The 25,507-nt window shown below is 40.3% G+C and overlaps 1 protein-coding gene across 6 annotated transcripts in view; it reads left to right on the forward strand.

The window, feature by feature from the left end:
- The first annotated feature begins 5,940 nt into the window (after positions 1-5,940).
- OCLN (occludin) overlaps positions 5,941-25,507 on the forward strand; it is a 45,757-nt gene continuing 26,190 nt past the window's right edge. Inside the window, exons 1-4 of one of the 6 annotated variants that reach the window (XM_031446452.2) lie at positions 5,941-6,180; positions 14,974-15,090; positions 18,775-19,456; positions 22,534-22,695. In XM_031446452.2, coding sequence (XP_031302312.2) covers positions 15,041-15,090; positions 18,775-19,456; positions 22,534-22,695 — 894 coding nt within the window. In that variant the 5' untranslated portion in view covers positions 5,941-6,180; positions 14,974-15,040. Of the gene's footprint in view, positions 6,181-6,214; positions 6,234-6,331; positions 6,421-7,175; positions 7,473-7,590; positions 8,633-12,826; positions 15,091-18,774; positions 19,457-22,533; positions 22,696-25,507 lie in introns of those variants that run through there. The other 5 variants (XM_031446467.2, XM_031446459.2, XM_031446474.2 and 2 more) reach the window with 5 other exon arrangements.

The following is a 25,507-nucleotide window of genomic DNA, read 5'->3' on the forward strand; positions in this document are numbered from 1 at the left end:
TGGAAAAAGTCTGAAAAATAAATAATTATGTGATTATGGTAGCCCTTCTCTTACCCTCTAGTTTTCTCATCCCTCTGCATCTGGTACCTCTCAGGCACGGAGGCCAACCGTTCTAATTAAGATTCATGTAGGAAGATGAAGAGGAGTGGTTTACATTTCTCAGAGATCCTATCAGTTGGGTTTCAGATCACCCTGGCTCTCTCAGGTTTAATCCTTTCTATTTAGAAGATACAAACTTTAAAAAGAAATACTCAAGTGTTACAAAAAATTTTTAAAAAACAGGAAACTGCTGAGGTTGACACTTAAAATCCCACAAAATTCAAAACATAAATTCATCACTATGAAATGCCTAAAATCTCCCCCAGTCTTCCCATTACGGTTAGAGAAAACGCACACTCAGATGGCATGGCAGCCAAGATCTGACCTCTGCCTTCCTCAGATTGCACCTCCCACCCTTTCCCCTTCTTCTGGCCTCCTGTACTTTGAATCACCAAAGTGGTCCTAGATTTTGCCCTAGGATGTTCTTGGCCAAGATCTTTGCATGGCTGGTTCCTTCTCATCATTAAAGTCTCAGCTCAAATGTCAGCCCTTCAGATCAGCGACCCGTGATCACTCTACCTGAGGCAGCTCCTCCCCGCTGTCTCTCCCAGCCCCTTAGCCTGTTTTGTTTCCTCAAATCACTCATTACTATCTGACATTATCTTGTTCATTTTCAGTTGAGTCATCACCGTTGCATGTTTTCTCCCACGTAGAGCATGAACCTCCGTGGGGACCCTCTCTGTCTTGAGTCTGCTGTATTTCTAGGGCGTAGAACAGGATCCAGTACATAGAAGATATTAAATAAATATTTTTTGACTGAGTAAATATTTCTTTAGGTATACAATTGACAAATGCATCATGTAGACCACACCCTATGTGTGAAGTATCAACCTTTCAGGAGCTGTAGTGAGTTCCTCTTTACAGGATCCTAAAATTTCTCCTGAAGAAATTCCAAATAACATCAGAAAAGCTGGCATGTGGACGCCCCTGTAGTGGATAAGAAACCGTGTCTTATAACCCACAGAATGTCACAGGAAGTAGGTAGTCTGCTTAGAGTATATCAGTTTCATACCAAACCAATCCAAGTGGTATTTCTAGGGTTAGGAGTCCTTATGCTAAGCTACAAGCTTACTATTAGTACTTTTTAACATTTGTGGACACAAGAGGTAAAGAGCCCCGAGAAATTAAAATTAGATACAAGAACACAGTATTCGCAGTATTTGGTTAACGTTTACTTTTTCCTCTTTCCTTTTTTGACCTTAAAATTTTCAGGACGACTGGTTTCTGAAAAGCCTGTAAGGCCAATTTTCCACTGCAATGGATGACTGATGCAATTAAAAAAACAAAAAATCAGTTCCAAATCTCTCTCTGCATCATCCATATAATTATAGAAATATTCTGTCCAGATCGAAACCTTCCCTCCCCCTCTTCAGATGATAATCTCAATTTCCTCCGATCCTACAAAGTGATCTTCTGCTGGTATTTGAGGAATGTTACTCACAAAACAGAACACCTGCACGTGGGTATCCAACCACCTTTTAACAATGTCTCTAAACTCTATTCTTTTAAATACATTTTTTAAATTATAGAATATAAAATTCCTACCAAAAAGTGCACCAAGTATATGTATATAGTTAAATAAATTGTTGTAAGGCTCAGAGCTGTGTAACTGCACACAGGCAAAGAAACAGATATTGCCGGCACCCTGTCTTCCCATCCTTACCCTCTCCTTTCTCCTGCGGAACCACTCTCTTGACTTTTATGATAACAATTCTTTTGCTTTTCTCTGTATTTATGAATCTCCAAATGATGTACTTCAGTTTTGCCTGTTTTTGAAATTATATCTATAGAATCATACTGTACTGGGGAGGAGCTTCTTTATTCAAATTTATGTTTGAATGATTCATCCTGTTGGGAGTAGCTCTGATTGGTTCATTTTCAACCTTAACACTCTGTTGTACTCAGTTTTTTGTGGGTTTTTTTTCTATAGCTGCATTCTGAAATCTTCCTATTGGTAGTTTTTAAAAGTGTGGAGTGTTGTTTTTTTTTTTTTAAAGACAAAAAGCAGCCCTAAAGCATAGTAAAACTGTTAAAAAAAATTAGTGCTGGAATTAAATAATCTGTGTTTGAATCCTGACTCTACAGCTTAGTAGATATCTTGAGTAATTTTCAAAACTTTCTGAGCTTTAGGTTTTCACAAACAGGGAAAATAACAGTACATCACAAAACTACTATAAAGGAAAAAGTCCATAAAGCACACAGTATAGTGCCTGGCACATGGATACCCTGAGTAAATGATGGTGATTACTATTATTATTCTACTGTTAAAGTTCCAGTTCAGATGCTGACTCTGTTTAATCTTAGATTCTTCCGGGAGGCTCTTGCCTAATACACAGGAATTGAGGAGATAGAGCTTTACTCATCAAATGTCATCATCCTCTCAGAAATTGCCTTCTTGGTGACTTCCCCATAAATTCCTCCATAAATCTGTCCTAGGAAACTGTCCTCTGTGGGCTGGGAGCCTCCCACCTCATGCCTGGGAGGGGAACCCAGACACCCTTTGGGCCAGGCCCTCAGCAACTCCAAATTGAGTTGCTCTTGCACAGATACTGGTCATTGAATTCATCCACTAAGCAGGTGAGACTGAGTAGAAACATTCTAATCCCTCGTCTTTTCTCTTCTAAGTGCTAGTACTAGAGATGTAAGCCTTGATATGCTATTAAGGAATGTGCTGTTTTCACAGTGCAGCAGGCTATGTGAGCAATGGACACGATGCCACAGGCGGGTCAGATTCAGGAATCAGGAGTATATTCATTCTTTCATTCAACAAATATTTATAGAATAACTGTGTGACATTACAGGGAGTGTCTCAGGCAGACAGGATACAGCAATGACTTATTAAATGTATTAGATTTGTTTTTATGCCTAGCATGTGGTCTGACTTGGTGAATGGTCCACATGAGTCCCAACACTCTTATGAAGAGAGTGCTGTGTAATAGCATCCTAAATTTACAGTGGAGAAAAATGAAGCTTACGAGTTTAATTTCCCATCCAGCTAATAAGTGGCAACACTGAGATTTTGAATCCAAATTTCTGACACCATAGTCTGAGCTCTTAACTTTCTCCTTTACATATAAAAAGGAATAAAAGAATTGCTTTTTTAATCTTACTCATTTGACTGCAGGTAAAGTCAACAAATTTCTAACCATGGGTCCTCTGAGAATAATATTTACTTTGTTTCTGACTGGTGAGGATTTTCATCAAATAATGTTCATTAGTGGATAATAGTGGATAATACTATTGAAAGTTGCCAAGAAGGAATATTTGACTAATTAAAATTTTGATACAGGTTATGATTATGTAACATGATTACATTCAGCATGGCATCATCTTTTATCCAAAAAATATTGTTTTGCTACTGATGGGTGTAGGTTTTAAGGTTGGATCTTCTTTTTCAACATTTTCAATTACTATCTAATATGCATGCTATTAGGTAGTTGTTAAAAGAACACAGTTTCTAGATTTCTCAATGTTAGTATTGTTTGGAAAATTAATCTGAATGGAACAAAAATGATATACAACACTCCAGCAGAAATTTAGCTTAGTATAAAGCTGAACCAAATGAAACTGCCATTTTGCAGTTTAAAATGATCTGAAACTATTACCAGTTTAAGCTTAAGTTAAAAATTCCTATTATTCCATATGCATGAATACAGCAGTACCTAGAGTGTAATTTTTGCTAAGACAGGGATTTGGGTGTTTTGTTGACTACTTAATGGTTGTTGAATGAATGAATTAGGGAAGCAAATAAAATATGGTCACTAACTTTCCATCCTAACATGTCTTTGGATTTAGGTGTAAAGTGGAAATAAGAAAAGTAACATGATATGCATAAGTTAGTCTCTTGAAATGATAAAAAGTTTAACTTAACTAATTTGCCTAAGAGAATTAAAAAATATATTCACACAAAAACCTGTACATGAATGTCACAGCAGCATTATTCATAACAGCCAAAAAGTGAAGACAACACATATGTGCTTCCAATGAAGGTTTAAACAAAAGTGGTACATCCATGCAATGGAATATTATTAAGTCATAAAAAGGAATGGAGTGCCAGTGGGTAGTACAACATGAATGAAACTTGAAAGCATTATCCTAAGGGAAAGAATCCAGACAAAAAGCCACATATTGTATTAACAATTCATATAAAATGTCCAGAATGGGCAAATCAGTAGAAATAGAAAGTAGATTAATGATTGCCAGGGTCTAGAAGCAAGAGGAATCAAGAAGTGACTGCTATGCACATAGGGTCTCTTTTTGGGTGATGAAATTGTTCTAGAATTAGATAGTGGTGATAGTTATATAACCTTGTGAATATACCAAAACCCACTGAATTGTATACACATTTTTAAATTAAGGATGAATTTTGTTAGCTATCATGATTGTGGCAGTGGTTTCTTTGGTGTATACATCTATCAAAATTCATCAAAGTGTACATCTGAAGTATGTGTAGTTTACTGTGCAAGAACCATACCACAACAAAAGTGTAAAAAAAAAACAAAATTAAGAGTGAGTTTTATGTTATGTGAAATATATTTCAGTTTTAAAGAACTTAAAGTTCTCCTCTCCAGATGTCCAAGTACACTTTAAATAATAGATATGTGTTTATAAATCTGAGAGTATTAGGAAATGTTCCCTTGTCTAATTATAAACCGACTGGAATGTTTGGAGATTTCAGTAATCTGACAGGGAACATTAAGAGGATTAAATTGACTTCCCCAGTGTTAACAAAACCAATTTAAACGGCATCATTCAAAAACTACATAGTCATATTAAAGTAATTCTAGCAATGACTTCCACGAAAGGAATACCAATTACATTAATTACCGATTTCAGGCTGTCATCATTTAAAATACCTTATATTTACATAATGCTTCTACTTCCTTAAGTATTGAACTGTGCCTTAAAAGATCGTAATGCATAGGAGAGTCACATCTCTAACCACTTAATCAGAGGAGTGAAGTGTGGGTGGAATTGAACAGAAATGTATCAGCAATGCTGACATTCCAGACTGGAATACAAAAGTAAAGCAGGATTTAAGAAACCTCAATTTTAGCCTTCAATGCAATAGTTAAATAGCGATAACCAGAATTACCACACTCAGGAGTACAATGAAAAAATATCGAAATACAACATACATACTTAAAAGTGTACACATCGTTAAGTGTAGACTACTGTTCTTAATTGTACGCTCCTTAAGAAACAGCCTCCAGATCAAGAAATAGAACACAGCACACAGAACTGGGGTTTGTTTGTTTTTAAAGCCAAAGAGAATATTAAAATAGTTTAAATCCCCTCAAGAGCCAGACGACTTCAATCATACCATAGTTAGATTTAGGGAGGAAGGGTAGAGGACCTTGAAATGGTAATAATGTATATTGTAGTATGCATTTAATTTTGATGGCAAATTTACCGACACTGGTATCTACACAGTGTTTCACCTTCATTGAACCACCCTGCAAAATGAATGGTCTTTATCTGGATCCAGAGACTCAGAAACAGTTTCTAAATTTACGCATGACTTTGAAAATCTCTCACATCTGGATGCTTCTTTCCAACAAAACTTTAACCAAGTTTTTGGAGCAGGAAAATTTTGTGTGAGGACGTGCCTTTCTTGCCAAAGTGTTGAGCGCCCTTGGACAGTCTGCAGAAGGAAAACAGTCCCCTCCAGACCTCACTCGTCAAACACTCCATTGTTCTATCTGAAACTCGCGAAGCTCCGAGCGGTCCCCAGGGGTCCAGGACACCCCCGCCCCCCACACCCTCCGGAAGCCTGAATCCCCACCTTACGCCACCCCTCTGCGCCCGGTCCCCGCCCCCTCGAGCTGAAACGAGCCGCTGTTCCTTTAATTCCGCGCGCTGCAAGGGGGTGCGGAGACCAGCGGGTTCCTCCCGCCTGCTTCTCCACCGCTCCCTTCCCCCTCCCATCGGAGTTTCAGGTGAATGGGTCACCGAGGGAGGAGGCTGCCACACCACACCTCTTTGTCAGCGTCCACCTCCCCCTTTCTTCTTCCTCTGGAGGCGGCCGGACTCCCAGGAGAACTAGACCGGACGGCAAGGAGCCCGCGCAGGGCGAAGCAGGTGGGGCTCCGCGCCGCGGGGGAGAGGACCTCCAGCACCCAGGCCTGGCGTTGGTGCGCATGCCCGGGGGCAGAATGGCTGGGTGGCGGCGGGGGCAAAGGGGGAGGAGGAGGGGTGGGTCCCTAGCTCAGTCCCGGGCTGCCTGCAGGAGGTCTGCACGACACCAGGTGCGCCCTCCGGGTGAGCGCGCTCCTTGGCTCTCGCGGTCCTTGGAGTGTCGGGCCTGGCTGCCCTGAAGAGGTGAGAGTTGGGCGCGGCGCCGGGGGGACCGCGACGCCTCTGTCTGGAGTGCTGGCGCGGGGAGAGGACGCTCGGCGCTGGTTTCGGTGGCGGTTTCGCCTCTTGGACCGGGCTCGTGGGAACCGGAGAGGCACGGGGCCGCGGAGACAAGCCATGCGGGGCGAACTTGGAGGCTGCTTCTCCTGGCGAGGGGCGGCTTGCCGCTGCCCATCAAGTCCTTCAGCGGAAATGCTTAAAGCCACCAGGGTCCAGGCGGGGCAGACAACTTTTTGCTTTTATGGGGGCCTGTGGGAGGTTGGTGAACAGCGAGAATCCTGTGCCCACCTCTCCCAGATGCAGTTCTAGGGGTCCTGGAGGAGAGGGCCCCCGAGCTTGAGGGCTGGAGCGAAGGGGGCCGCGTGCTGGCTGGGGCGGGGCGGCTCGGACCCGGGGGAGACCTTATCTCTGCCCTTCCACTTTGCGTATCCCAGGGAGAGAGGGAGTGGTCGGGTTTACACCCTGCAGTATTCCTGGGAGGGCCGATAGGCTGGTTTAAATCCCGTTGGTGGGGGTTGTATGAGCCCGCTTTGATTTAAGCTGGGGGGCGGGGATTTCATTTCTAGTGAAACTACTTCGAGGAAGCTGCTCACGCCTCGGATTCTCACCCGTGACCGAAAGGTCGCCGCCAGGTGGGCGGAACTGCCTCGGGGCCGTCCCTGCTCGGCCAGCGCTAGCGCGCACTACCTGGGGTGCTCTTGGCGCCGCGGGGTCCTCACGGCCGCCGGGACCGGCTACGGGCGGAGCCGCCGGCAATTGCGACCCGCGGAAGGGCTGGCCCAGCGCGCAGCGTACCTGTTGCCTGCGTGGGAGGAAGTGTGCGGGGCCAGGTGGGATAAGGGGCCAAAATGGTCTTAGCACCTTAGGGCTGCGGGAACAGCTCCGAGCCCCTCGTGTCCCAGGTGAAGCGGCTGAGCCGGAGGAGAAGCCACGGCATCCTTGGTTGGCCTTGGGGCTGGCCGGGCAACCTGCCCACCTGGGAAATGACCAAGGGCTGGGAGGAGGCAGCCTTCCAGGTTAGTGTGTGGCCCTCAAGCACAACAGGTGTATTATTGAAATCCTTGGAAAAGAGAAACCCTTCCTATTAAGGCATGTGTGCTTTTTGTGATTGAAACTAGTTCTTTCTAGACAGAGACAGATTTCTCAAACTGTGCATTCCCAAGTGTAACAGTGTTTCTTTTGCACTATACATGTTGACTCTTTACTTTCTCTTCCAGGTGTTTTTAAATAGGCATTTTAAATGGTGACGTCACAGTAATATCTCCTCAGACAAAGCAACACTTCTGGTTTTTGTAGTTTTGCGTTTACTTACTTATTAGGAGCTTCCTTTGCTGGGCGATGGAGAGGAAGAGAGCGAGGTTTCCACAACTTCCCAGGCAATTCAGGGAGATGATGAGCATTGCTTCCTACGTGTAAGGCACCGTGCTAGAAGCCTTTTGTACTATATATCATTTAATCACGTCAGCACCTCCAAAAGCTAGATCTCATTAGAGATCCATTTAAAGTTGAAGTATAGTCAGTTTACAATGTTGTGTTGCAGAACTCCATTTTAAAAGTGAAGAAACACAAGGTAGGGGAAACATGTTACAAATGGGCTGGCTTGAAAACTAGTTAATCAGGGAAGGTATATTAGAAAAGCAGGTCCTTGATATTTCAGCACAAAAACCAGCTTGGGGGAGATTTTCTGGAATTCTCTACATTTGACTAGTCCCGATGGCCTCATGTAAGTGTACCCCATCTTGCTTGATGTAAAGGTAAAATTCTCCCGTTTTCTTCTAAAGATAATGTTGGAATTACTGCTTCTCTTTCAAAATGATAGGTTACTTTCAACCATATAAATTAACTGATATAATGTCTCATCTTCCCAGGAACCTTCCAGAGGGAAGTTTTCTTCAGTTGCATTTCAAGACTTACTTGATTAGACTATTTAGTGGGCGTTTTTCATCCATGTTACTATTTATGGAAATACTGTAGTAAAAAGACCATATGAATTTTTGTTGTACTTTTTTTTTTAGCCTCCAGACTTGCAGCTGTTCTGTAACTTTGTGCTTTCCAGTCTTGAATGTGGAATGAGTCACCTGGGGATCTTATTCAAATACAGATTCTGATTCATAGTCAGAGGTGGGGCCTAAGAATCTGCTTTTCTAACAAGCTCCCAGGTGATGCCCATATGGATGTGAGTTTGACTCTCTTCTCTTCTTTCCTTTAGGCTGTAAGCACTTAACCATTTCTGTTGAACTTAAGTTGAAGGGTTGTTTTTCCTGGGTGTTAGTTATGTGAAGAACTTCAAGGCATTCACTATTGGTTTGAAATCCCAACTCTAATATGGGCTGTTGGTTTTATAAATCAAATACTGATTGAGCATTGCTTTGTACCAGGGATTAGTTCTAGGGATTGAGAATAAGTGATGATCAAGACAGAAATCTATGCACTTGGCAAGCTGGTATTCCTGTTGGAGTGGAGATGTAGCAGTTTAAAAACAGAAAGAAAGAAATAATAATTTAGTTGGGGGAGGTTTGCTCTGAAAATAGGTTTGGTGGTTGGAGTGAGTGACAGTGAGGGCATCTCTGAGGAGGTGGCATTTGAGCTGAAACCAGAGCGGGAGATGCCTGCCATGTAAAGTTCTGGGCCTTCTAAACAGTAAACCCTCAAGATCAAGGCCCTCCCTGGACTGATGCTTTTATTCTAGGCAATGCTTCTCAAAATACATGGTGTGCTTAAAATCATCTGGAGAGCCTATTAAAAGTGCAATGTCTTGTTGTGGGCACAATGGGGCAGTCGGTCGGTGGCATGGTGACATGCAGGTTGGTAAAAGAATTTACTAGAGACAGAGTATGGGAATAGAAAGGAGTTTACCAGGGTACGCTGTCACAGACAACAGCGGGCCACACAGACGAGCGGTGCCTGCATGAGCCCTGAGGGCTGGTTGTTGGGGTGTTTTATAAGGTTGGGTCACAAGGTGTCTGATCATCTTGTGCAAAGGCTCTGATTGGTTGTAGGTGAGGTAAGAGGTTTAGGGTCCGTGAAAGTAGTGGGGTTTGACTCTGATAAGATACGCCTTACCTGGGGCTATTAGTTTGTTAGGGGAAACTCTCCTAGTAAAGAATGCCAGACATCTGAGAGCCCAGGAATGGTGGTGGTTATTAAATGATTCTATTTAGATTATAGGCACATCATTAGTAAATTGCCTAAAATGTTGAAATTAGGCAAATTAATTAAAGGCATATGATCAGAAAGGAACAGATTGCCCTTTAATATAATAACATTTATTTATTTATTTATTTATTTATTTACTTATTGACAGTTTGCTTTAAAGAATAATTTTGAAGCATAGCATTTTCAGGGTTATCTTTTCCATGTTAGGTTAGTTTTCTATTAAGATAACTTTTGGCCAATAAATGTTTTCTTTTTCTTTTCTTTTTTTTTTAACATTAGCTGGCTTTCAGCTTAACATACTCAGTAAGGATCTGTGCTTCCCTTTTGGCCCTGATTCTGATTCAGCTGTTTGACTGAAGTCCCTATCATTCTTATGACACAGGTTCTGTGAAGGTGACCTGGGAGCCCTTTAAGCTAGATCCCATGGCCTTTTCACTCCTTTTTTATTTTCTCTTCTCTCAACATATTGACCAGATATTGTTAATGTTTTTGTGCTGAAGATTGGGCAGTGGTCCTCTCTCTCCTTGTGCTGTGGCCTTAAAGCACAATCACAGGCTGCCTTGAAGGAGACCTTAGAAGTCCTGCAGTCCAGTCCATTCCCCCACCCCTAGCCCCCAAATATCAAACAAGTTAAGCTTTGCACAAATGGCATGAGATCAAATTGTTATTTGTTATTTTGGGGAGGGTGTGTAGAGTCTAAAGGGGGAGACTTCCTAACATTGAGATGAAATCTGACCCTGTGGAGTGTTTTTGTTTTTTTTTTCAAAGAACCATTTCTAGGACTACAAAGACAACTCTTCAGTGTGAGGGCTGCCTTAATGGTCCTTGTAACGTTGAGTTCCCCAAGCCAAACATTTCCTGTTTTTCGAGTCATTTGTCTGCAAAAGGGGTTTTTCTAGATCTTTTAACAATTTTAGTCTCCCTCCTGGAGAGGTACCTATTTCAAATTTCAAGGTTATGCAGGGGTTACTTTTTAATAACTGTATCATTCCATGATCTAAGCACTATCTCTGTAAATACTGCCAGGGTTTGCGATAGCTTGTTAGATTTTGTTGAAATTCTGTCCAAGGAAATGCACTTTTAAAAACGAACAGTTATTAAGCCAGATTTCCCTTATCTAGTATTTATACTATGAATTTTTAAAAATTGAGTTTTACATATTTGAAATGATTTATTCCTGCCACTAATATTTGAAAACGGATACAAGGTACTTAAATGCATGAACACTGAAATTCTCACCTTCAGGATAACCACCTTGCTGTGAATGTTTTTTGCTCATCTTCTCAATACGTTATCATACTTGATTATCGCAGCCCAAAGGTCAGGCTTATCCCCCTCTGACACAGGAGGGTAGCGATGATCTCAAAAGAGAAGAGGAATCTGTCTTCTCAGAATGTGAGCTTTTAAAACGACTAGGTTTGTTTTAGCCCATCATTCTAGCCTTACAGAGACCTCGATCAATGTTGATGTACTCGTAGTCAGTGGGTTAGTTTCCTTTCCAGTGTTTTGTCAGCGGCAAATCTGGACAAGCCTGCCTGTGTTATCTGCAGTCACCACTAGAAACTTCCCTCCAGGTGGACATAAATGGTCCATTCATTCATTCATCCTAATTAGATTCCATTATTCAGCCCCATCGGAATCTGCCTACCCGCCCTCTGTGCACAAGGATGTGCCTGACACTCTCAGGATTCTCTCTGCATTCCCTTCGTCTGCCAGTCTGGTGACCTTCTCAAAAAAAGATATGAAGTTGATATGGCATGACTTGTTCTTAATGAATTTCCTAAATTTATTTGCTTCACAATTTAAAATCGCATCTCTTAGAGGAGACATGACAACTAAACTGAATCCAGAAAATAGAAGTTTGGAAAGGGATTTTGTTATCTGGATTTTTGACAAAACTTAAACTTCAGCCTGAGTCTGGATTAATTTAGAATTTTCAAAAACTCCCAGTGAGCCTGAAATTTTTTGGCATAGTCTTGAATGAGTGAGACCTAGCTATAGAAGGAATAAGATTCCTCGAAGGTCAGTGTGTCAGTATTTGACATTCAGCTTCAGAAATAGGGTCCTACATTTATTAGGGTTTAAATTCAGTTTTTTTAATTAATTAATTTTTTGAAGTATAGGTTATTTACAATGTTGTGTTGGTTTCAGGTGTACAGCAAAGTGATTCAGTTATATTTTTATATATATATTCTTTTTCAGATTCTTATAGGCTATTATAAGATACTGAATATAGTTCTCTGTGCTTTACAGTAGGTCCTTGTTTTTTTTTATCAATTCAGTTTTTATCAATGTTCTTTTACTGAACATCAATTAAGATGACAATTAATCTGGACTTTTACTCTATCATAGCACCATAACATTTTGGCCTAAATAACTCATCTGTGTATGTGTTTGGGTGCCAGTTATAGGGCTGTATACACATTTGATTTGTGTAATCTTCTGTATGTTATACTTCAATAAAGCAGTTTTTAGAAATAAAAGAATGTGGAGAAAGTTGTCTTCCCTCACTGTGTTTGGAAAATTATGCTAATTGTGTTGGTGTTACTAACATTTAATACATTTCCATCTTTGAGTTTTTACCTAACATACATTTGGGCAATATTTTATTCTGAGAAATTTGTCTGTAAGGCTTTTCATTTCTCCATCAAATCTGAATGTGAGCCTTGCTGGGTAGAGTATTCTTGGTTGTAGGTTTTTCCCTTTCATCGCTCTAGATAGATCATGCCACTCCCAGCTGGCCTGCAGAGTTTCTCTGAAAAATAAGCTGGTACATTATGGGAGTTCTCTTGTATGTTGTTTATTGCTTTTCCCTTGTTGCTTTTCATATTTTTCTTTCTCTTTAATTTTTGTCATTTTGATTACAATGTGTCTTGGTGTGTTCCTCATTGGACTAATCCTGTATGGGCCTCTGCGCTTCCTGTACTTGGGTGACTGTTTCCCTCCTCAGGTTAGGGAAGTTTTTAGCTACTATCTCTTCACATACTTTCTCACGCCCTTTGTCTCTCTCTCCTCCTTTTGGTACCTCTATAATGCAAATGTTAGTACACTTGGTGTTGTCCCAGAAATGTCCTTATTTCTTTTCGTTCTTTTTTCTTCTGTTCTGCTGCAGTGATTTCCATTACTGTCTTCCAGCTCACTGATCCATTCTTTTGCCTCACTTTTTCTACTATTGATTCCTTCTAGTGTGTTTTTCATTTCAGTTGTTGTTTTCTTCAGCTCTGTTTGGTTGTTCTATATATTTTCTAACTCTTTGTTAAAAACATCTAACTTCTCACTCTGTGCATCCATTCTTCTCTAGAGTTCTCTGATCATCTTTACAATCATTACTCTGAACTCTGTCTCAGGTAGATTGCCTATCTCCACTTCACTTAGTTGTTCTTCTGGGGTTTTACCTTGTTCTTCTGTCTGGAACATATTCCTTCGCCACCTCATTTTGTCTAAATTTGTATTTGTATTTTTATGTATGTGGTAGGTTAGTTACCTTTCTCAACTTTGGAGAAGTGGCTCTCTGTATTAGACTCCCTGTGTGTCCCAGCAGTGCACTCCCCTCTCGTCACCCAAGGGCCAGGGCCAGCTGGTCCCAGGGTAGGATCTGGCCTGCATTTGCAGATTCAGTCCCGCAGGCTGCGAGATCTTAGTTTTCTTGCTTCTGGTACCTGTCCATTGGTGTGTGGAGCTGGGTCCTGGCTCTCTGGTGGGCAGAGCTGTGTCTAGGAGCCTGTCTGGGGGCAGCTGTGGGCTCAAGAAGTCTTTAGGCAGGCTGTTTCCTGATGGATGGGGCTGTATTCCTGCCCAGTTAGTTGTTTGGCCTAAGACATCCCCGTACTGGGGCCTACAGGCTATTAAGTGGGGCCAGGTCTTGGTGCTAATGACCCAAGTAAGTGTCAGCCTCCAGAAGAGTTCATGCAGATGAATACTCCCCAGTATGTCTGCTACCAGTTTTTATGTCCCCAGGGTGAGCCACAATGCCCCTGCCCTGTTTCCCCTGCCTCCCCAGGAGACCCTTCAGGATGGTCTGGCCCAGACTCCTATGAAGTTACTGCTTTTGCCCTTGGTCCCTGTGAGTGGGAGAATTTGTGAGCATCTTTTAAGAGTGAGGTCTCTGTTTCCCCCAGTCCTGTGGAGCTCCTGCAATTAAGTCCCGCTGACCTTCAAAGCCAAATGCTCTGGGGGCTCCTCTTCCCAATGCCCAACCTGCAGGCTGGGGAGCCTGACTTGGGGCTCTATTCTGAGAAATTTGAAATTGACTGTTCTTAAGGATGTGAAGGGTAGTTGCTATTGATTTTAAAGAACAAAGTTTAAAGAATTTGAATTTATTTACTGTTCCTAACATAACATAGTAATATATGATTGCTCAGACGTTATTTAAAAAGGGAAAAATATTGAACACTTTAATATACTCAGATTGTAGATCTTGCTTGTGTCCATTCCTTCATCCACCCTCAAGTTTTCAGCTCCTTGTTAAGTCTCCTGTTATCTCCAAGCTGCACATTATCATGTAGTTCGGTCTTAAATAATGCCTGTTGTACTTGCTGTTTCCTTTGTGCATGACCTTCAGGAGAACTTTGTCTCATACTTAACTTCCACGGTCTCCATGGTTCAGTGTTGATGCTTGTTGATTGAGTGAAATTACCTCTCAGATGTTTGGGGATTCTTGCGTTGAGGAATTTTAGAACAAAATCAATCTGCCTTTTCTCTTAGTGAAGAGGACTCTTTAAAACAATATGTGTTTGATGACTTTCCTTTTTTTGTGAAAATTTGGCTCAATTTTGAAGACTGGGAGATAAGGGGAAAATGTCCACAACCCTTACCGTTCATAAGTAAAATGATAAATGCTTAGTTTTTCACCAGATTATGATTTAGTTAACAATGAGGGGCTGGCATGTGCTGGACACAGCTGTGTACGCAGTTTCATGTGCATTCTCATTTTATATGAACTTTTGAAAGTAATATGAGGCAGAATAAATATGTTTTAAGGAATTTTATCTTTTATACATCTTCCTTTGTGTTCTTTGAAGTGACTATTTTTAAAAACACCATTTTTACTTGTGCTGTAAATCTTTGTGAGATTTTCATGACTACAACTTAGAATTTCAAGTTTAAATAATCTACTGTGCTGGGGATGTGCAGAGCACAGTGCTCAGTGCTCTGAGAACTACCAGGCCGAATGATTCCTTCGCCCAGTGATTTCTTATGCTCAAAGAATTAATGGTCCATCGTGTAAAAATGACAATGAGAAGAACAAGGGAAATAACCATGGAGTGAAAGCTACTTGAGATTGGTATCATTGGTTTTCTTAGTGATGCAAGGAAACTCTGAGCTCAGTAGTAATGCCATTACCCTACTTACGTTGCTTAGACTTTCTCATCTTGGGAGCTACCAGGCATTGCTCATCCTGAAGATCAGGTGACCACTGACACCAGCCATGTCATCCAGGCCTCTTGAAAGTCCACCTCCTTACAGACCTGATGAATTGTAAGTAAACATGTAATTCTTTTTTTTTTTTTTAACAACTCTATTACATGTAAAAAAAAATGTATAGTTGAAACTTCCATCTATTTTATGCTTGCTTTTAAAAATAAAATACTATGTGCATTTGCAAAATCAAATTGAACCAACTGTATACAGTGAAGGGTAAGTTTCCCTCCTACCCTTAACTTCCAGGATGACAGTTTTTCCTGCAGTGGGAGCTGCCGTCACTTGTTTTTAATGTTTGCTTCAACATAGTCTAGGCTTATATTTGTGTGTATATTTATTCCTTTTTGATTCTCACAAAGGGTGTGAAGCTTCCATATTAATGCCTTGTTTAGATGACTGGTGGCAAAAGATTGTCAGTTTTTAAAAGAGCACCTTTATTGAGATTAAATTCCTACACCATACAAAGCACCCATTTAGAATAGACATCTCAGTGGTTTTAGTATATTCACAGTCGTGCAGCTGTCACCACAGTCAGTTTAGAACATTTTCATCATCTCCTCCCCAAAGAAACACTAACCATTGGCAGTCACTCCTCATTTCCCCAGTACTAGGCACCCACCAATCCACTTTCTGTTTCTAGATTTGCCTGTTCTGGACATTTCAGTTAAATGGAATCATACAACATTCGGTCTTTTGTGACTGACTTCTTTCATGTAGCGTAATGTTTTTCACATTGTAAATTCCTTAATTATGTTAAAACAACAAGCAAAGTTGAAGGTTCTTGGTGTCCTTAGTCATTTGGAGATTTAACAATGAATTCTTAAATTTTAAATTTGCTATCAAATATTGAAAGGGATTTCCTCCTTTAAATAATTTGTAGCTTTTACTCTGATAACCGTAGTAAGGAGTGTGTTCCTGTTACACAGCCTCCTGACTAATTCCTGAACTTGGGACATGGTTGTTTATGAAAGTGAGATCCTTAAAATATGCTGGCAGATATAGTAGTAACGGAGTTGTGTTCCATTAACCTCATACTTAGTTTTGTACACTTATTTTGTATATGATTAAATATATATGTAGAAAAGGGCTGAGAACATGCATATGAGGTGATGAATAATGACAAAGCTAAATCACCACCTAAGTCAAGAGACAGAACACCCCAGAGTCTTTCCCTATGTCCTCCCCTTTCCATGGACACCTGACATATGGACGTTGCTTTTCTCTATTAGTTCACCACTTTATACATCCTAAACAATGTGGTTTAGTTTTTCTTATTTTTAAACTTTCTATGAATGTAATATACTGTGTGTATTCTTTTCTGCCTTGCTTCTTTCAGCTTTGCTTATAAGATGTCTGCGTGCATTTGTAGTTCATTTTTTGCTTCAGAGCAGTGCTAAAGAAATATAATGCAAGCCATGTATGTAGTTTCATGTTTTCTTGTAACCACATAAGAGAAGAAATTAACTTTAATATTTCACTTAACCCAATATATCCAAAATAATATCATTTAAACATGTGATTGATAAAAACACAGATTCATAAGATTAATTTATATTCTTTTTAAAAATATGGACTTTTTTTTTTTTAGAGCATTTCTAGGGTCACAGCAAAATTGAGAGGAAGATATAGAAATTTCCTGTGTCTCCCTGTCCCTACTCCTGCATAGCCTCCCCCTTTAGCAATATCTCCCACCAGAGTGGTGCACTGGTTACAGCTGATGAACCTACATTGACACACATCATTATCACCCAAAGTACGTGGTTAATATTAGGGTTCTCTCTTGCTGGTGATACATTTTTTTTTCATACTATGACCACTTTGTTATTTTACACTTGACAACGCATCTTAGTTTGGACTAGCCACATTTCCATTGCTCAGTTGATCTGTGTGGCTAGTGGCTGCTGTATCAGACAGCACAGCTCTGTAGCATTGCATCATCAGCCTGTATCACAGTTCCCCACTGCACTGTAGGCAGGCGTTTGGGCTGTTTCCAGTTTGGAGTTATCACAAGCAATGTGTCTGTGAACATTACACTGTTAATGGGAGTTTAAGTGATATTGTCATTGTGGAAAACAGTTTGACATTGTCTAGTAGAGCTGCAGATTGAAAAAAAAATTAAGAAATTCTACTCCTGGATGTATACCCTAGAAAAATAGTGCCTGTGTGTACCCAGATGTATGTTGGAGGTTGTTAGAGCTGTGCTGTTCATGACAGCCCCAAATGGAGACACCCCAAATATCTAAGTAGAATGTGTTCGAGAATTTCCTTACTTGACATTTTTCAGTGTTCTCTTCAGTTTCTCCATTTCCTTTTCATTCTCATATACTCAGGTAATTCTCCTAATTCCTGTGGTTAGCGACACCCAGTAGTAAGATGTCTCCTTTAGAGTAAGGAAGGTGTTCTCTAGAAATAATGTCGAAAACAAAAGAGGCTTAGTTTAGGAATTGAATTTTACCTCCCCAGGGCCCACAGTGTTTAGATTCAGTGTGTCCACACATCAGTGTGTCATCTATAACCTGTGTGTGTATAATTAAATTACTGGGGATTGCAAGGTATTTTTCTCAAGGAGATTCAAGATCTAATTAGGCATTTTCCTGATGAGCCATCATTAATATTTGATCTACTTTGTAGTTCCGGCCATAACTGACACTATGGTTCATGTAGTGATTTGTTTAATGTCTTACTGCACTGACAGATTAACTCTGTGAGGGGCCTGGCCTGAGACTGTCCCATTCATTGTATGCCTGGTGCCTAGCACAGTGCCCCGCACACGTCAGCCGGGCAGCTCCAGTAAATAGGCGCCAAATGAATAACTGAACAAATTGCTTTCTTAGGTAAGAGAGTGAGGCTGCCAGGAATTGCACCTGACTCTGTAGGCCACTGCAGGTGTCATGTCTGAAGGAACCGCCTCAGGTCACAAAGGCAGAAGGGTTGACACCATTGTTCTAAACTGCCTGGGTCCCATCCCAGGGATTATGATTTACCTGGTATGGAGTGCTGCATCTGGGGATTTTACACACTCCCCAGCTGATTCTAGTATGCAGCAAACTTTGAGAACCTCTGCTCCATGGAAACTAAGCAGTCATTCTCAGTGCATGGTTCCCCAGCTGCAGCATCAGTGGAATCTAGAAACTTGTCCCACCCTAGACCTACAGGCTCAGCCACTCTGGGGGTGCCCAACAATCTAGGTTTTAACAAACCCTCCAGGTGATTCTGATGCATGAGGCTCAGATACCTTTACTGTTCAGTGGGTGTCTGAGCCAATTCAGGCTACTGTAATAAAGTACTGGAGACTGGGTGGCTTATAACCAACAGAAATTTACTTTTCACTGCTCTAGAGGCTGGAAGTCTGAGATCAGGGTGCTCAGGTTCTGGTGGAGGCTGGAGGCCCTCTTCTGGGTTGCAGACGGCCAACTTCTTGTGTCCTCACATGGTGGAAGGGGTGAGAGAGCTCTCTGTGGCCTCTTTTATAAGGGCACTAGGCCCATTCAGGGGGGCTCCACCCTTAGGACCTAATTACTTCCCAAAGGCCTCACCTCCTAATACCATCACGCTGGGGGCTAGGATTTTGACATTTGAATCTGAGGGAGGAGGACACAGGTTGCCCCAGTGCAGTGGGGCAGTACAGATAATAGTTTTATTTTCCAGTGGTTTGTTACAGTTGTTCCAAGTACTTTATATGTTCTTTCTGCTCACAACCAAAAAAGTGCTAACTTAAAGTTGTTTTCATGTGCATTTCAGCAAACCTAATCATTATGCACCAAGCAATGACGTATATGGTGGAGAGATGCATGTTCGACCAATGCTCTCTCAGCCGGCGTATTCTTTCTACCCGGAAGACGAAATTCTCCACTTCTACAAATGGACCTCTCCGCCAGGAGTGATTCGCATTCTGTCTATGCTCATTATTGTGATGTGCATTGCCATTTTTGCCTGTGTCGCCTCCACACTTGCCTGGGACAGAACCTATGGAACTGGTTTGCTAGGAGGTAGTGTTGGCTACCCTTTTGGAGGAAGTAGCTTTGGTGGCTATGGAAGCGGCTATGGCTATGGTTACGGCTATGGTTATGGCTATGGAGCGGGCTACACAGATCCAAGAGCAGCAAAGGGATTCCTACTGGCCATGGCTGCCTTTTGTTTCATTGCTGCATTGGTGATATTTGTTACCAGCGTTATAAGATCTGAAATATCCAGAACAAGAAGATATTATTTGACTGTGATAATAGTGAGTGCTGTCCTGGGCATTATGGTGTTTATTGCCACAATTGTCTACATAATGGGAGTCAACCCAACCGCCCAGTCATCTGGGTCTCTGTACGGTTCACAAATATATGCCCTCTGCAATCAGTTTTATACACCTGCAGCTACGGGACTCTACGTGGATCAGTATTTATATCACTTCTGTGTGGTGGATCCCCAGGAGGTATGGGTAGTTTTGTTGTCTTTTTTCTCTCCCGCTTTCCTTAGGTCAGAGGCTCTCATCTTGGGATGCTTAATAGAGTCACTTTGGAAACATTTTTAAAAATACCGATGTCAAGGCCCCACTTCTGTTTAAATCAGAATCTGGGAGAAGGGCTGGGTGTCACCATAAAAGTATAATTAACCCACCATCTAATTCATCCATTTAAAGTATAGTTCAGTTGTTTTTAGTACACAGCCATCACCACAGTTGATCTTAGAATATTTTCACTACCACAAAAAGAAACCACATCCTCACTAGCGATCACTCCTCATTTTCCTAGCCATCCCTAGACTGAGAAGCTGCTAATTATTCTATAAATTTGCCTATTCTGGGTATTTCATATAAGTGGAAGCATACAATATGTGTGTTATTTTTTTAATGATTGGCTTCTTTCATTTAACATTCATGTTTTTGAGATTCATCCATGTTGTAGTATGTACCAGTACTCCATTCCTTTTTATTGCTGAATAGTACTCCACTGTGTGGATATACCACATTTTATATACTCATCAGTTGATAGACATTGGGTTATTTCCACACTGGCTGTTATGAATAATACCCTGAATATTTGTGTATAAGTTTTTGGTGAAACCTTTGAATTTCTCTGGAGTTCAATATATACCTAGAGGCAGAATTGCTGAATCTTATGGAGACTTTGTTTAACCTTTTGAGGAACTGTCTGACTGTTCTCCAAAGAGGTTGCACTGTTGTACATTTACCAGAAATGTATGAGGATTCCAGTTTCTCCACATCTTCACCAGCATTATTTTTGCCTGATTCTAGCCATGCTAATGGGTATTAAGTGCTATCTCATTTTGGTTTGATTTGCATTTCCCTGATAGCTAATGATATTTTCCTGTGATTATTGTCCATTAGTATATCTTCTTTGGCAAAATGGTCATTCCAACTCTTTGCCCATTTTTTAATTGGGCTACTTGGGTTTTTATTATTGAGTTGTAAGAATTTTTCTATATCTGGATGTAAGTCCCTTATATGATTTGCAAATATTTTCTCTCTATTTTGTCATTTCCTTCACTTTCTAGATGATGTTCTTTGCACAAAATTTTTTTAATTTTGATGAGATCAAATTTAATTTTTCTTTGTTTCTTGTGCTTTTGGTGTCATATCTAAAAAAACACTTTGCCTGATTCAAGGTTACAAAGATTTACTCCTATTTTTCTTCTGAGAGTTTTATAATTTAGCTTTTACAGTTAGATCTATGATCCATTTTGAGTTAATTTGGGAAGGAAGGGGGTCCTACATTCATTGCATGTGGATAACCTGCTTTCTTAGTATCATTTGTTGAAAAGACAATTCCTCCATTAAGTTATTTTCATAGCCTTATCAAAAATGAATTGACCAGAGAAGAGTGGGTATAGCTCTGTGGTAGAGCACATGCTTAGCATGCACGAGGTCCTGGGTTCAATCCCCAGTACCTCCATTTAAAAAAATGACCGTAAATATGAGGATTTATTTCTAGACTCTCAGTTTGTTTCCATTAATTTATATTTCTGTCATTAGGTCAGTACCACACTCTCTTGACTGCTGTAGGTTTGTAGTAAATTGTGAAATTTGGAAGTGGGAATCCTCCAACTTTGTTCTTCCTTTTTAAGATTGTTTTGACTAGATTCTAGGCCTGTTGCATTTTCATATGAATTTTAGAATCAGCTTGTCAATATCTGCAAAAAAAGCCAGCTAGGATTTTGAAGGATTACATTGAATTTGTACATCAATTTGGGAAGAATTATCATCTTTGCAACAAGTCTTCTGATCCACAGAACGTAGGATGTCTTTCCATTTACTTAAAAGTTTTTAATTTTTTTCAAAAGTGTTTTGTAATTTTCATAGTGTAAATCAGTATTTTAAAACCTATCAGGTGATTCAAAGGTGAGGTTGAGAACCCTGCTTTCAGTAACTGTGAGTTACCCTAATTATATTAAGAAAATGTTTCTAGGTTACTAATCTTTTTTTCCTTGTTTTTTGTTTCTCCTTACACTGACCCAGGAATTTTCATTCTTTTATTTGAGTGAGTCACTTTTTGGGGGTGAGACCTTCTCCCATAACCACCATTATTTTGAAGTCTGAAATGTTTTCCCTGCAAATGTAGGTTTCAGAGTGTTTGTCATTGACATTCAGATGTGTCTGGTAAACAGGGCTGAGCGTTGGTACCCATATCTTGCCAAACTGCCACCCCTCTTCATCCTCTGACTCCCCAAAACCTGGATTCTTAGAAAAATGATACCACTGTTAGATAGACAGCTGCAAAGAGAGCCTCCTATTACCCATTAGCAGACATCCAGGCCAGAGCCCTGGTACCTGCCTCAACTCCAAGTGCCTCCAGGCCAAGGTACCACTTAACCTAGCTATCAGACACCAGGAAAACTGTCGGGGGCAGGGTTTCCTTGTCATAGGCCCCTTTCTAGTAAGTACAGAGAAGACTCTGAAACAGAGGATCTTGCCAGACTGAATGAATCATTAGCCCATTTTCTTTAATTTATAGTTTGGTTAGATCATGTCTGCATAATTTATGGTAAGTAAGGCAGATTCTCTATGGACTAAAATTTACCTTCAGTTGTAAAAAAATTTGCCAAGCATGTGTTATGAACAAGATTATAAGCATGATTGGATATTTAAAGCTACTTCTGAGACTAACATTTTCCAAGCCCTTTAGAAGTATACCAGTGATTGAGTTAATTTATCGGCCATTCTCATCTGTTTATAAAAAATACGGCCGCTTCCTTGGTTCTCAGGCTTTGGAATTAGTTTTCTATAATTCTAACAGGGTTAATGATAATACCTAAATTTAAGCATGTTCTGAGGACTGAATCAAGTGGGGTGTGTGTGTGTGTGTGTGTGTTTTGCTAGCCTTAGTCCAACTGGTGTGGGCTAGATTTTATATTTCTAAAATGTAACCATTTGTATCAGTTTTATATCAGTTAAACCAGATAATTTAGTAGGGCCTCAGGTATTTGTAAGAGTGTGGGTTGGAATAAAGCAATTAAAAGCTAAGTATGTTAATATCTTTAATCTCTTTTTAGGCCATTGCCATTGTACTGGGGTTCATGGTTATTGTGGCTTTTGCTTTAATAATTTTCTTTGCTGTGAAAACCCGAAGAAAGATGGACCGGTATGACAAGTCGAATATTTTGTGGGACAAGGAACGTATTTATGATGAGCAGCCCCCCAATGTCGAAGAGTGGGTAAGTGTTTTAAAAAAATCAGCAGACATTCAATTTTTAAATTAAACTCCAAATTTCTGTCTTTTAATTTGCATTTTAGTGCTTTGTGAAACTTTATTAGAGTTATTGCTTCTGTATGTTGCAAAAGTTGTGGTCTCAAGTTTTACTCAAAATGTTAGGAAGGTGGGATAAGTGGAAATGGTTTTACTACAAGGTAAAAGATGTCCATTTTCAAGAAGTAGATCTAAACAAACAAACAAAACGAAACAGACTCAAAGACATAGAATACAAACTTGTGGTTGCCAAGGGGGCAGGGGGTGGGAAGGGACAGACTGGGATTTCAAACTGTAGAATAGATAAACAAGATCATACTGTATAGCACAGGGAAATATATACAAGATCTTATGGTAGCTCACAGCAAAAAAAAATGTGACAATGAATATATGTATGTTTATGTATAACTGAAAGATTGTGCTGTACACTGGAATTTGATACAACATTGTAAAATGACTATAACTCAATAAAAAAATGAAAAAAATTAAAAAATAAAGTGCATGCTTACCATATTGCAAATAAATAAAGTCAATTATAAAATTAAAAAAAAAAGTAGATCTAGAGCAGTGAGGGTATAGCTTAAGTGGTAGAGCACTTGCTTAGCATGCACGAGGTCCTGGGTTCAATCCCCAGTAACTGTTCTAAAATAAATAAATAAGTAAACTTAATTATCTCTCCCCTCCCAAAAATGAAAGAAAAAAAAAAGAAGTAAATCTAGGCACTGAAAAGAAATGGTTTCTAAAGGAATCGGGAGTGAGCAGGGGGTGATTTGAAATTTGGTCTTTGCAAGACTAAAACAACTCCTTCCCCCTCCCTTTTTATTTTCCTGCTTATTTTTTTAAGGGAAATGGCATTGCTCAGGGTGCCTACTGTCTTGGGTCAAGACTGGGAAGGGTGTTTTTGGGGTGGTGGCAGGTGGCAGGTCTTTAAACTTTTTACATGGAGGGCAGCCTGGCATATCACAGGGACTGATTCTGCACTAACATTGAGCTACACAGTAAAGGCAGAGAGAGGTGAGAGCAATTTCCTTTTTTGCACGTACTGTTAATCCTACCAGTAGGTAGCTTCCTAAATGATGTGAGTTGCTGAAAGTGCAGAAGGACCCTCTCACTGAAAATATCTCCCAGATGGGATTTACTGGTAGCTACCCTGGCTTTAGAGATGTTTGGAGTGAGATTTTGTTTCTTGGAAACACTCTGCTAGGATGATGTTGAGAGCAGCCTCAGAAATTGCCTTCATAGGTGTCTTTGAGCAGATTGGTTTCTTGCCATGAAGGTTAGTTGAGGATCCTGGACACTGGTTCCAGGGTGGGTTGGATTTGGCCATTGGGAAGGGAGTGGAGTGGGCTGAGGATGGGCAGCGCTGGTGAGGAAGGGGTGAAGATACTGATCCTCTTGAAGGCTCCTAGCTCCAGCATTGTATCCTATCCATATGATGTTTGAAGACATCTAGAAAGGTAGATGAAATTTTTTTCTAGTTAAGGTGCTAAAACGAAGCAGTCTTAGGAAACTCAGGTGGTGTGAGTACCACTGAGATGTGAGTTCCTGTGTTCCTGACCTCTCCTTGAAGCTTGCTTATTCTTTTTTTCCTCCTCATTTTTCTCCCCCATGAAGTGTGAAGGTTGGGATTTTTTTTTTTTTTTCTTTCCAACCTTTTGCTCCAGGCAAGGCCACCTGTAGAGGAATAGGACAGTCTGTTGTGACCTATGAAGTCAATGTTTCACTGAGAGTTTCTGGGTGTGTCAGTTTTCATTAGCTGTTGGTTTTGTTTACTTAAGGTTTCAAGAGCCTAAAAAACCGACTCAAGAGAGACCAGTGCCAGTAATATTAGAGTCCCAGTGAACTTCGGCTTCTCATCTGATTTTTCTGTCAAGAAAGCTTAGTCAGTTCTAGGTGCTTTTGATAACCTGACAAATGTTAGCCATAATAACGTACAGAGGTGATGACAGTGAAGCTGAAAGGACTTTTTTTCCCCATTTCCTACAATGTAATCTTTTTTTAAAATTGAAGTATAGTTGATTTACAATATTGTGTTAGTTTCAGGTGTACAGCAAAGTAATTCAGTTATATACATATTTTTTCAGATTCCTTTCCATTATAGGTTATTATGAGATACTGAAGATAATTCCCTGTGCTGTACAGTAGGTCCTTGTTATTTATCTATTTTGTATATAGTAATGTGTATCCTTAATCCTTTACTCCTAATTTATCCCCTCCCCCTTGCCTTTCCCCTTTGGTAAACATAAGTTTGTTTTCTATGTCTGTGAGTCTGTTTTGTAAATAAGTTCATTTGAATTATTTTTTTACATTCTGGGACTTAACTTTTAAAAAGGCATTATTTTTATAATACTTTCTCACTGAATCCCTAGAAATTTGGTAGCCAGCATATAGGTTGTTTCAGGCGTGCTTCATAGTTTCTCTGTAGTAATAAATGTTTCATCATATGAAACTAAATAATCACCGATTGAATGGCAGACGTATGATTTTGAGCACACTAAGTTTTCATGCAATACTTAATTACTTGAAAATTCCTCATTTCCTTTTCCCTTGTTTGCCCAACAGAAATGCCTAAGAAAGGCAATTTGAAATAAGCTCTTGGGAGGTGCTTTTAGTCACAGGCATTGTGCTTTTCCTTCCATTCTCGCCTCACCTACCCAGGTTTGCTTTGCTGAACTCAATCCCACATTCTCATTCTTGCCTCAGTTTTCTTCCATAGCCCGATACAGATGGTCGGTCCCCTTTCTATGCTCTTAAGCACTTTTCTGCTTGAGTGGGTTTCA

The sequence above is a fragment of the Camelus dromedarius genome, chromosome 3, assembly GCF_036321535.1.
Source record: "Camelus dromedarius isolate mCamDro1 chromosome 3, mCamDro1.pat, whole genome shotgun sequence".
In the NCBI taxonomy this organism is placed as follows: domain Eukaryota; kingdom Metazoa; phylum Chordata; class Mammalia; order Artiodactyla; family Camelidae; genus Camelus; species Camelus dromedarius.